Source organism: Falco peregrinus, chromosome 1, assembly GCF_023634155.1.
Source record: "Falco peregrinus isolate bFalPer1 chromosome 1, bFalPer1.pri, whole genome shotgun sequence".
NCBI lineage: Eukaryota > Metazoa > Chordata > Aves > Falconiformes > Falconidae > Falco > Falco peregrinus.
In genome coordinates, this window is record NC_073721.1 from 127004308 (window position 1) to 127018159 (window position 13852).

General features: G+C 38.1%; 1 protein-coding gene across 1 annotated transcript in view; it reads right to left on the bottom strand.

Annotated features, from left to right (window-relative positions):
* Positions 1-13852, bottom strand: part of CTDSPL2 (CTD small phosphatase like 2) — a 43420-nt gene that overhangs the window by 8095 nt on the left and 21473 nt on the right. The window contains exons 3-8 of the mRNA XM_055817214.1: positions 11089-11227; positions 8811-8960; positions 8116-8331; positions 6986-7064; positions 6597-6708; positions 5578-5664 (exon numbers count right to left, since the gene is read on the bottom strand). Of these exons, the coding sequence (XP_055673189.1) occupies positions 5578-5664; positions 6597-6708; positions 6986-7064; positions 8116-8331; positions 8811-8960; positions 11089-11227 (783 nt within the window). The remainder of the gene's footprint in view (positions 1-5577; positions 5665-6596; positions 6709-6985; positions 7065-8115; positions 8332-8810; positions 8961-11088; positions 11228-13852) is intronic.

The window sequence follows — 13852 nt, forward strand, 5'->3', positions numbered from 1 at the left end:
TTGTTCAGGCTGTACCTAGCAAGCATATACAGCAGCCAGCAAACTCCCTAGCTGTAACCCAGAGCTTAAGGGAAGCTGAATTCTCTTTGCAAGTGCCAAAAGGATTACTCTGTTCATGTAATTTTTCCCGAGTAAATATTTATTTACTGCAACCTGAATCTGTCTCTTCAAAACTAAAAAGTAAGTCACAGAAAAGATACTAATGTTTCCACTGCACATGAGGTAACAGTTGCAAATAATGGTAGATAAAGAGGGTGATGTTCGATTCTAAGTTTTTTTCAGGAGCTTGATTTCAAATTAACAAGCCTACTCTCTGTTCTGAGAAGTTTAGAAACAGCCTCTTCAACAACTCTTCTACAAACTCTCCCAGAAACCAAAGCAGTAAGGCAAAGTATCTGCCGATATTTCAACTGCCACTAATATAAATAAAACCATTTTCCATATGATGCATATTTCCCTTTAAATCTGGATTGAGTAATACTGGTCACAATGGCCAGATTAAAGAATTTTAAAAATCATTCCAATAGATCAGAGAACAGTTATGGCTGCTTGGTTTCCTCATGCGTGCACACTCTTTCTGGTTTATTTTTTGATTTTTTAATATTTTTTTTAGTCTGTGGATAATCACAGCATCTTTGTAATGTGTTCTGTTTTAGATTCCTGCCACACAGTTGTAAGTGTGTAGCTATCTTAATATCAATGTTTCTCTAACAAGTTTGAATGCAAACAAGAAATCCAGGAAAAAATACTTCTTTTTAGAACATGTATTTCTAATTACAGCTTATACACACACCTATATAATTTAACAATGAGATCAATGGCAGATGCACTGGTCTGTTTTTACTGGTTTGTGACACACTGGCACAACCTAAGGCACCCACGTCATTACACCCAGCTACGATGAGCTGACACAGAACTCCAGGTAACCAAAGTAGAAGAATTAAGTAACGGAAGTAGAACAAACCGCAGCCATCACTCTGATAAGTAGATCTAATATGAAAAGTAATTTTTAAAAACATAGATAGAAGTCTAATAATAATTGCCTCTACTTTTAATGACTGGAAGTTTGCCAACAGAGATACATGTCATCATCTGCTTCAAGGTGACTTATAAATGCATAACATATATGAAAAGCCCCTCAAAGTTTTTTTATGTTTTTGTTTGTTGTTCCCCTCCACCCCCAAATGATCATCACATCCTATTACCTCAATGGCAACAAAATCTAAATGTGCAAAATCAAAACTGTCATTCCATGTCTTCCTTGTTCAAAATACACCGGATTTAACTTCTTTGAAGGTGGAATCAGAAGGAAACATTATTCCTTTCATGCATTAAAAAAGCCCAACAAAAGACACGTTCCACTTGGTGTCAAAGTCTCTGTAATTACAATAATGAGTTTCAATATACCCGTAACATCTCTCTATACCTGATGATTTTACCATCATTTTACAAGGTGAGAACCAGAGAGAGGTTAGTTAACTTGCCCATGTGAAGCTCACTTACCCACTGCACATGCAAGATGAGCATTCTCCAGCACGGCAAGACCTCCTGCCCGGCCCAGCTGCATCCAGGTTCCCCACCTGGCCTTGGGGCATGCCAGACAACAATACCAGGCCAACCCACCTGCCCTGCTCTTGCCTCAAACAGCCCTGAGCCAGCCTGCTGCAAGGACAGGTGGCACGTGCAGCCAGCCTTAGTTCAGCTGCATGACACACACACGATGCACTGAGCTGGGTCTTGCTCCAGGCCTGGCAGCAGGACGGACTTGCCAGGCAAACAAGCCGGACTCATTTCTGACTGGACTGTGTCTTAAGTGACTCAAGACGAAGACCACCTCATTACCAGGCAGAACTGCCTGAAGTGTAGCCAGCCATGGCTCTTCAAGGGGCAGAAGTGCAATTCTAGAGGTTCTACTGAACTAAAATAAAGTCACAGAATCACAGACTCATAGAATCATTGAGGTTGGAAAAGCTTTAAGACCATTGAGTCCAACCATTAGCCCAGCACTGCCAATTCCACCGCTAAACCACATCCCTAAGTGCCACATCTACACGTCTGTTAAATGCCCCCAGGGATGGTGACTCCACCCCTTCCCTGGGCAGCCTGGTCCAGGGCTTGACAACCCTTTTGGTGAAGAAATTTTTCCTAATTTCCTGAACCTCCCCTGGCACAACTTGAGGCCATTTCCTCTTGTCCTATCGCTTATTACCTGGGAGAAGAGTCCCACACCTACCTCGCTACAGTCTCAGGTAGTTGTGGAGAACATCTTCCCAACCTAAGTAAGACCAGATTTCTTTGTGGATGCTGCCCAGGATACACTAAAGCTTCCTGGTTTTCAGATCCAAAGCTTGATGGCTCTTCTGTTATTTCCGAGAAACAGACCGAGTGGAGTTCATTAGAAGGGAGAGCCAGAATTCACAGGCATTGTTTGCCTCATTCCACTGCAGTAACAAAGTAAAGCAGCTAAGTCGGCACTGGCAACAGTAAGATGGGATACACGTAACACTGTATTCAGTAACCTACAACTGACCTATGGAGTTCCAGAACATCTTTCGAGGATCACAAAGATTGAAGGGAATTGTTCTGTGACAGATCAATAAAGATGCATTTCAACTGAAGAACGGAGTGAAAACATCTGCCTTTTGAGGAAGGTAGCCTTGGAGTGGTACAGAGTGAGATGATCTTATATCTGGGACTTGAAGCCAGCAACAGAAATAAAACCTCTTTACCAAGAAAAAAAAAAGATAAATTTCTTTGCAAGATAAGCTGCTTATCTTATTGTGTGAAGTAACAGAAAGCATACAAAGTCTAAAGTCCACAGTTGAAGAGCTGAACATTTATTTTTGTTTTCCAGTGAGATGTAAGACAGCACTTAACAGATATGGTACTTAATTTCAGCTTTGCGAAGACTGTATTTTTACTAAGTCCCAAACTTAAAACACTGGCATAATTTAGAGATGTTTTTTCAGCCAAGAAAACACAAACAAATTCATTGTCTCCAAAGCCTGAAGTAAGCAACCTCAACTGTACCCATTTCACAAATATGTTTTCTTTCTTTTTTTTCTTTTGAAACAGAAATCAGTGAGTGTACATGACTAATCCAAAGGTTTCAAAAAAGCTGTATATCAGTGCAGAATCACATGGTAATTTTTAAGTTTGCAGAACACTGCTCTATGCTCAGACATTAAATAGTCCTTCCGCATAGCTCTGGGTAAGTTGTGAGAAATAACTTAAGAGCAAACAAGCCCATATTTTTAGAAACCTTTCTTTAAAAACAGACCATCACTTACAATCGCTGAAACAAGCAATAACAGAGCCGAGTTCATGTGCGTGAAACTTGTGCCTGACTCACAGCCAACTGAGTTTCGCTGTTATTTTATAACAGACCTCCTAGAACCCAAGTCAGTCTGATTCTTAGTGTTGTATCCTACGATGGCCAGTTCTGGAGCATCTTTTTGAGAAAGTGCCTGGTTTCTCATCACAATATTACTGCAAAAGCACTGGCTTGATGCCTTCAGATGGGTAAGAAAACTGAAATGCTCTGAACCCAGGCTCACATCTGTATTAATGTTAGTCAGACTTAATGGGAGAAGGCAAAGACATTCCGTAGGAAAAGGAGCACTGAACTAGGTTCTACTCCTTCTTGAAAAATAATTAATGTCTAATATTTCTGGAAAACCTACATTAAAGTAGTACCTATTTTTATAACAATGAAAAACATCTTCAGAAACATTTCTTCCACATCAAGCATTGTTTTCGGTGGCTTATATTATGCAATACCTTATAGATAGTAACTTGCTGACTTCTACTTTGCTCAGTCAGCTTAGTATCTGCTTCTCTGTTGCCAGCTGAAATTGCTTTCAAAATGAAATATGAAGACATGAAATTAACAGGACTATACCAGAGGTGATGGTCAACTTGGTAAGTAAAACAAATTTTAAAAGCTGATAAATAGCTAATCACTGACAAAACCGCTAAGGGTATGAAATACCAACAAACAACTTTTCAACTTTTATCACAGGAGATGATTATTTGTCTTTTTGCTTATTGTACCTTAGTCAAAGATGAACTTAAAATGTTTGACTTGCTTGTTACTGTTATCTAGGAAGAAGTACATGTTTTGTCAGTGTCTAGTGTGATGTAAACCCAGGAAAACAGAATACAGCCATCAGAAGAGTGTGCTCAAAGACAGTGGCCAACTTTCTCAAGCCTGCAAGAAGCTATTGTTCTTCAGCAAACCCAGGCTAGTCTCCAGAGCCAAGAGAAAACTTATCCAGGACTCACGCATACTGATACTGTACTGTATCAAGGGCTATACACGCTTGTGTACAGTGCTGTTAAATAAAGCATTAGAAATATTTTAAGTCATACTCTACACTGACTTCCATTTCCTAAAGGCAAAATCCAAGTTAGATCTCAGCATAAACAATCAGTCACTAAAAGGACCACAGTTATAGACAGAAAATACTCAAATCATACTGAGATCTTGTAAGAGAAGGATAGAAAAAAAATGAAGCTTTAGTCTTCCTGATTCTGTTAGCAGTGTCAAGAACCACCAAAGAACTAATTCTAAGGCTCCTTCCAAGTTCAACCTGGAGAAAACTGTGCGTGACCATCACCAAATAAGAGAGAAGATAAACTCACGTTTAAGAATTATTTCAGCTTTTCAGATTCCAAGGGGTTTTATATGCAACAATAAAGAGAAACATTTTTAAAATCATGAAAAATACCTGGACAAGTGTCTTTTTAAGGTGTCTGATGACTGGCTCATTCTCCAAAGATACTACAGTGGGGTCCAATATCGTGCGAACTACATGGTGGGGAAGCTGTTGCTACTCCCAGGTACATCACACAAAAGGACCTGAGAACAACAGCCTGGGTCAGAGCAGCATCTTTGGTAGTTGCTGGAAGAGAGTTCCTCCTTCCCATGCTTGTTCCTCTGTGGTACGTCAATGTAAACACACACAACTGACAACACCTCCTAAAGCAGAACGAAAACCTATATCTAGCAGTCTCTGCAAGGCAACCAAAAAAATCACTCTAAGTGCCCAGCAGACTCTCTAGGAGTAAAGAGGTAGAACTGGCACTGGCAAAGCGTACAGCAAGACTTAACGACCAAGACAGATCCTAGTTCATGTCAGTCCTCTGAAGATGTCTTCTATGTAGAAAGAAACGATCAAGGGAAGAAAATTAACAGTCCATGAGAAGCTGCACCTGGGAAATGATCCTGGCCAAACTGTCAGTGTTCCTGCCTCCACCTGCTGGCAAGGAGAAACGGTGCTGCTGCAGATCGCAGCTACACAGACCATTCACACGCTCTCAGCAATGAGTGTGCACAACTGGAACCAGTGACCCATGTCACCACGTTTTGGTGGCAAAAACCAGCGCTCCACCGGGTTTCTAATACAGGGTAACCCGCCTCACAAAACTGGACAGCTGCAGTTTATAACCCAGACAGTTGTTAAAAGCCAGACAGTTACTGATCTCTCGTAAAACAAGGTAACAAAATGCACACAGCAAGAATTCGTATCTTAAACAAAATTAAAAGGTATATACTTTTCTATGCGCACTAATTACCTGGTAAATGACATCTTGAAAAAGAACTGGAAAAGTGAGTGCAGCATCTTCTAATTCATTTAGACTACAGTGCACTAATGTTTCATCCTATTAAAAAAAAAAAAAGACTGTATAAAAGAAAGAAAAGATTGTGAAAAGAATACTGAAAACAGAAGTAATTTTCTGGACTTCTATGCTCATTTTAAGGTAGGTTTATTTAGTCTGGAAAACCTATTTTGTGCAAGTGCTGTCAAGACTGAAGAAAAATTCCTAGAATGAATTATACATTTCATTATTCTTACAGTTTTTGAAAAATTTCACTTAGAATTGTGTGCTAGGGGCATAATTATAAGAAGATATTTTAATTTTGTAGGCTATCCTGTCATTCAGTTCCAACCTGCATCTGTCAGTTTGAATAATCTATCCATTCATATGACCACTAGAGGACATGCCAGCTGAAACTCTTAATGGTAAAATAATGTTCCTGCTGTCATTAACAGGGTCTGAAACAGCTTTCAAAACAGAGATATTAGAAGAAATTATTTTAACAATAAATATATTTTCTGTGAATATTTTAAAAAGTGGATTTGTGCCCTCTAAGAAACGAATGTTTTAGGAATTAAAAGATACGCTCTTGAGCAATCTTGATGCAAGACATATGAAGCTGAATTTTCCTATTTATTACATCTCATTCAAATTTTCCTATTTATTACATTTCTTTTTTCTTCCAAATTGGATTTAGGAAAACTTTTTGGGGACAGATAACTCTTTTATTTGAGATGATGAAAATTGCAATGCCTTTTTTTTTTCTCATCAGGATATTAAGTATTCAACAAATACAGCAAGCATTCTATTCTTGCCACTATTAATGTGTTAGTTTTTTTTAATGCAGACTGTATTAAACTAAAAATACTAAAAATTGCATAACATTCAACAAGGCCTTTTTGTTGAAAGGAAACAGTGTTAATTTCAGCAACAAACAAGATGAATGAAACGCTACCTACCCCCTGCCTTTGGTATGTGTTTATAAAGGTATTTACCAAGTCTAGAACTAATGAGAATTCTGGTGTGCTTCTTGTTTTCAGTGGAAGAGCTGGCTTCCTGTTAAGTTGTTCTTCTGTTAGTGGTGGAACATGTTTGATGAAATAATATCTGAAAAGAACACAGATTTTGCTGTAGAAATGTATACAAATTATTTAACTGGTAATGTTGTAGCCCAGCTTATTATTTCAAATATTTAATGCTGCACAAGAAATAAGTATTTTACATTGAAAAAAACCCCACACCAATATACACTTACTTTTTTTAAGTTAAGAGCTTTTGGAATTCATTACCACAACATAAAAATGTTCCAACTTAAATAAAAAGGCCTTAATCCAATACCCAAAATGATCACTTTAATATTTTCAGTACAAACATCAGCACTTACGGATCAAAGACTTCCCAGTCTTCTTCATAGGTGGCTTCTGCATGAGCTGATGAGTAGCCACTGTCTGGAGATACTGGTGCTAAAATTCAATGAAAATGACCAAAACAAAAAAATAAAACAAAAAAACCACAAGAGCTAGTCTTATTAGTGCAGTTTTTAAAAGTGAAAATTTGCACTTGATACACGAATGCTTCAACAGTGAAAAAACCTCTCCCTGCAGCCCCCGCCTCCTGTAGCCCCGTTTCCCCTGAAATAGCCTGCACAGCCCCTCAGGGAGCTACCCCAGAGCTGGATGTCACATCGTGCCACAGAACTTTGTGACCGCAAGACACAGCAAGGCACCCATGCAGCCTGTGACGAGGTGAGCTGCCGGGGTGCACGCCGCAGCCTAAGCAGCTAGCCCAACTCTTCCAGCCCGCAGCCCACTCTCACCTCGTGCCTGAGGGCCCTTTTGAAACAAGGCAGCAGAGCCCCTCGGAAGGGCTGCACGGGACCCCCGGCTCACACCTCAGCCCCGCTACTTAGAGGCTCAGTTTACTTCTGTGAAAGTAGTCCTCAAAATCCTCCACACTACTTAACTACCAATGTTTTCAGAGTCTAGGGAGGATTAGGTAAGAATTTGATGCTGGCCATGCACAAAGAGGAGAAGGTGAGTTTAAGGGATACAATTTTTGTCAAAAAAAGACATATGATAGTCTTTTGAAGAAAACGTGGAAATTTAATGTAGGATCTCTATGTTTCTCATTCACCTCACCATGTTGTTCTAATAAAAGATATCAAAATGTTGCCAATTTCTCTTTCACTATCAGCAAGTCCAGGGTGTGCGTTTTTAATGGAGGTGGTGGGGAGGTTCAGTATTAATAAAAATGCCGTTCTTCTGGAATCTTTGTTTTCATTTGAAGAAATGCTGTGAGGTCAACTGAGCTATACTGGGAACAGGTAAGACTTGCCAAAACTGTGTCTTTGGTACATAAACCAGATTTGTCTATTACACATAAAAATCAATATTAATACTGTTTGCATGCCCTAAGCAAATGGGAAATGTTAATTTATACAAAATGCTAGGATTTCCCTAAGAGTACAAATTACAGCTCCAATACTTGAGTCCAAGGCAAACACACATTTCTTACCTGTAAGTGGTGGCAAGTCACGGTCATTTGTTTCCTCCACTTCTTCTAAACCATTGTTGACAGTAGATCTGACCTGCACTGCTTGGCTAGTATAAGCTGCTCCATTGGTTGATGTTGCAGTACTTGTAGTAATCTCATCTACTTGTTCCATATCAAGCTGTTTGACTATTTCTTCAGCTTCAACAGCTTGTCCGGGAGAATCTGATCCTGATGTTCCTGTATTAAGATTTTGGCACACTCACAGTCATTATCTTTAAGCTGACTTACCCATTAGAATACTGGTAATCATTATTAATCACACCAAAAAACTTCCAGAAGATAGCTGCATTTGATTCACATTACAAAAGTAAGAATCAAATTGAAGATCACGACAAATGCCTTTCATGTTTGGAGCAAGAAACTTAATACCAATTGTTTTTTTCTTCTTTTTCTTTCTTTTTTCTATTTTAATAAAAGGTACACCACTAGATACTTACAGCTATGAAAGAAATGTTCTAATGCATATAAATGTATTGATTCTTTTATTAATGATCAACCCTTTTAAGAATTAAGGAGCCCTTTATCTAGCAGCAGTAACTCTTGGTCTGTAAATCAGAATGAAAAGTGTACTGCCACTCAAACCAGCTTTTTCTTTTAAAAAAAAATAATTTATCATTCTTAGCTTTAACATTATTGCTTTTTTAAATGATACCTACCATTTTTATTTGCTGGTGAAAAAAAATTGAAAACAGGAGAAAATATGGTTCCCAGTAATGTAGTTCGTGGGGGACTGCCAGTGGTAGGGTTATCTTCTAATTTTCCATTTTGCTTTACGTGTTGGTTTGTCATTTCGTAACTTCCAGCTTCTGTAAAGGAAGAAGAGTTATGAAGTGTAATACTATGCTTCTGCTTTTCACAGTTACATCCTCTCTTTCCTTGTTATTATTTTCACTATGGGAAAGATCCCTCTTGCTCATGGTTCAACTTGGTCAACAAAAAATTAGCCTAAGTAAATAATAATTTTAAAAAGCTAGCAATTTATTATCAACATTAAAAAAAAATGCCAATTTTCAACACCATCTTAAGTTTAACACTACAAATCAGGAAGCTCTCAATATTTATATGAAGTACGCTACAGATTAACAAATAAATAAATTTAAATCCTTTAAATGGGCTTGACGATGGAAGACAGACTAAGATGCTGTGCACCTTTCTCCACAAATAATATCAGTAGCAGTGGGACTCCACTAGACAGAAACAAGTGTCAGTGGAACTCCAGTGGCTGAGCCTCCAGACTTCACAAGATCAAGCCCGTAATTTATTATTCTCCACTTGTATACACATACACATGCACGCATAAATACAAATTAAATAATTTTTAGTTGTAATGACAGGTAACAAAGGACATAGTTAAATAAATTTTCATATTACAAAACATAACACATAACAAGGAAGGTTTTCTATAAATGTGCATGTACAGTATAGTACATCCTAGAACTAAAAATTTCCATCTCATGGCTGAGATCCAAGACACAGTTCTGAGACTGAGATGAAAGAGAAGTTATTTACTTCACAGTAACAAGGCTTTGAGACGTCTGTCCATATGGAAGTAAGCACATGTATTCTGTGCACATGAGCTGAGAACCTTTTTGTCAGCTGAGCCTGATGGAGCTGCACAAGGACTTCACACTTCCTATCGTTTCTATATAAAATGTAGTGTGTGCCAGCTGCAACTCAGCGCCTTCACTAATATGCAATATTTTTACTAAGAACTCCGTATCGCTGGAACAGTAACGTGGGCTCAGTGTGCTCTACGCGGAGACCTCAGAACAGACTTGATTTAAGTCAATAGCTTTTCTTCCGTCTTTAAGCACTGCCTGCATGCATCACACTGTGAGCGGGTGCATATCCATTCTCTCTCCAGGAGGCAAAAAACCTGAATTAACAGTAGCCAACACTGGAAAAAGGGTTTTTTCCTCAAGCCATGTTACACAGACATCTGACAACCACCAAATAGGAAATTCTCTCACATGGTAACCTTTCCATCACTGAAATGACTTATTTGGAGCTCTATCCTTTACTCAGCTACCGATTTTGCAAACCTTGTTGGATCACAAAATCTTTGAGACCTCTGCCTTGCCGTCAAACTTGGCAGAAACCCAAAGTGGATTCCCACATTACTGGGGGAATGAAGAATGAAGGAACACTGACAGGCAGCACAATCACAGAGTCTCCTTAGAAAAGAAGTCAGCTCTTTTTTAAAGTCAGATTTGGAACCACAGCTGATACTTTAAATGTCACTGACCATTTGATCATGTCATTATTAGAGACATTAAAAAAGAAACAATTTTCATGGGGAACAGGGTTGTGTAATCTCCATCCTTAGAGACACGCAAAACTTGACTGGATAAGGCTCTGAGCAGCACAACTTAACTCCAAAGTCAGATCTCACTTCAAGCTGGATGAACATTGCTGCGAGGGGAGTGGGGGACTGGCCCGGATGACCTTTAGAGGGCCCTTCTGATCTACATTTTCCATGATTCTAGGACAGAAACCCATCTACATGTTTGACAAGTGCTTTCAGTATCTAAGGACACCTGGTTACTTACACAACGCTCATGAGCTGGGAAGTTGTATTTCACTTTTTTTTTGTGAGAAAATGGGAGAAGAGCTGAATCAAACAATTATCATTGGTTTATTAGAACAGTAATTTTTAAAAGTTAATTTAGTTCCTGTTTTGAAACCAATGGCTGGTCATGATCATGTATCCAAATTGTTCTTACAAAAATACAATGGATGTGTCTGAGAAGTAATTTAACTGTTGCTTAGAGAAATCTTACTTCGCTACTATCAGCTCAGCCTTGCTGTCACTGAAGTCAATCATATAACCCTTAAGAACCTCCACCACTGAAGAAATGGCCTGTATTAGTTAAGAGCTGTAAGACTACTGAATCACCATTCGACTGCAACATATGATTAGGAGTATTTACAAACCTCCATTCATTTGACTTTTCCGTCGTACTCGAGAGATCTGTTTATTAGGCTTTTCTCCTGTTTGAGGTGTGGATGTAATCAAGTTGTTATCTATATCCCGTTCAATTCTACTTCTTTTTGCAGGATTTTCTCTTTCTTCCTTAAAATAGAAAAGGGGGAAAAAAGAAACATACTGAATAGTGCCTCTTTTCTCCACTGAATACCACCAGAAGATGTTAACTGTTAGAGAGTTTTGCAAAAGATCTATTTATTGTTCCACTTCCAGATGCAGGGTATGCAACATGTTATCTGGCCAGCTGGAATTTTAAATTCATTTGAACTGACACAACTCAAAGTAAAGAGCAAAGTACCAGGAAAGAAAACTGTACTTGGAACTTCTGTAGTAGAAATACTGTCTAAGTACTATTTCACTGAACAGCCAATTTATAAATATTGAAGCGCTATAAAGTTTGGGAAATGTAGAGACAAGGCAACTAAAATTACCTGAAACTTGACTTGTCTGCATGTTAAATATATAGGAAATAAACTGCATGACAATATTCAATGTGAAATTCCACCATGCTCCCTACATGAAGTGCCTTGCTAAACTGTACACAAGGATATAACGTGCTGCTATTCAACGCGTATCAGATAGTACATGGCAAAACGTAGCTGTTAGAAGTGGTGTAAGCAAGGGTTATGACCCAATGACTCTCCTTTAAGTAAATGACTGATCTTCCCTGTGACACTTACATGAATGATGTAGAACCAAACAGTTTCTCATTTTTTCTGTGCATGAGTGTATGTGTAGGCACACATGTTTAAGACAGGTTTCTTCCCCTTTTTCCCCAAAGTACCTACTACAACTCAATGGCAATCTGAAATCTAAAGCATGACCGTACAGAGTACACTGAAATGTGAGGTATGAGACAAGGCAAAATAAATTGAATTAAATATAAAAAAAAAGCCATAGAACACATAAAAGTTAATTAAAATTTCTATTTTAGAACTACAATATTACCTTTCTAGAGCAGCAGTTTTACATCTTTAAAAAGAAAAAAACTGTTCACGTACTCCAAAAAAAATAGATCTTTTAGAAAAATTAATCTAAAGCCCATGCAAACACTGCAGTAGCTAAAAGAAATACTAACAAATGTGGAAAAGTATTGACATTCGTATCAGAAGACAAGTGAACACCACTGATCCCAAAAGCTTCCTACTGGCAATATCCTTGAGCAACAACCTTGGTGAGAACAATGTAATTACTACCACTTAGAATTAATATCGTATACAACATAAATCCATATAATGAGAGAAAACGGATGGCTCACTGAACTGATAGAAGAACAGTAAAGCATCTTATCTTCTAGGTCATTTGTTCAAATGTTCAACACCGGGGGGGGAAAAATGAGAGAAATTAATTAACTTCTAAAGCTATCCATTGGCCTTCATAAAATGAGTTGTGTTCTCATTCTGCTTTACAGAAAACAAGTGTAGAAGCGTTACAGAAATTACAATGGAAACAGGAAATCTGGCTGATGGCAGAGGCACAAAGAATTCACTAAATCTGGACTCCTTTCATCCTTCACGATGTGGTGGGAAAGCTCACACCTGCTGTGCCCTTGCTGTACTAGTTATATAGAATTCAAAGGTGAAATATGATACAATGGTATTGTGCTACTTGCTTTAATCACTCAACATTTTATTGCATACATATAGAATTAAATATGCCTATTCCATGTGTTTATGTAACAATCTTTTCGAATTATATGATCTATTCAATTCATTATAACCTATTATTACTCATAATTGCGCCATAAGGAACAGGGCAATGTCACACAGACATAAACATTTTGTTTGCTTTTAGGTTGTTTTCAGAAACCATGTATTTATCAAGGAATGGCCTAAAGTTAAACTAGAAATGATGACAACACATTCAAAGTCAAAAGTAGTTTCTGACAGTGCTAGAAACCCCCAAATTTAAGAAGTTTAAAGGAACTTGCAACAGCAAGTTCTACAATATTTCCACCATTAACATTTAAAAATTTTAATAGTACTTCCTGTGTGCATATGTGTGTCAGGTTTTCTGGTATATCAGATTTATCATTTTGTAAATGACCACGACTACTGCCAACTTGCACGGGGACCGCGAGTCAGCAAAAGACCTCAAGATCAGACCCATCACCATCCACATTCGAAGAGCCACACTTTAGTCTCTGGTTTATCTAAATAGCTATAAGGTTTTTTCACGTTTTGTTTGTTTATGAAGTATTTCCAATATGACATCTTTACAATACCAGATAAACAACCTTATGACGATGATCAAAATTCTCAAAATATACTTCTTAGGAAGACGTTTATTGCTGTAAATCCATATAACCTCAGTGGTGATTTAGATTTTGGCTTTCCCATAAACAAACTACTATGCAAGTTGTGCACATACACTATCTCAAAGAGTTATAACGTTTCCATGGCAGCCACAAGACTATTTTTTTAAGTCATTAACGCTTTGGAAGATAGCCCGGCAGTATCAATATCATGCCATGCTAATGCCACTGGAACCACTCCAAGTCCTGCTACAGGCACAGGAGAGGACATGAAAGGAAACAGGAGAAAAATGTGGACATTGTGTATTAAAAAATGTGTCAAGAAAAAAAAAAAAAAGAATGAAATGTAATCCAAAGATTTGGGGGAGGAAGGGAAGACGAGGAGAGAGAAAGTTAACAAAACCTTGAAGAGACAAAGGAAAGGAAAACCAGACATATTTCCCTTATCTTAAAATTCC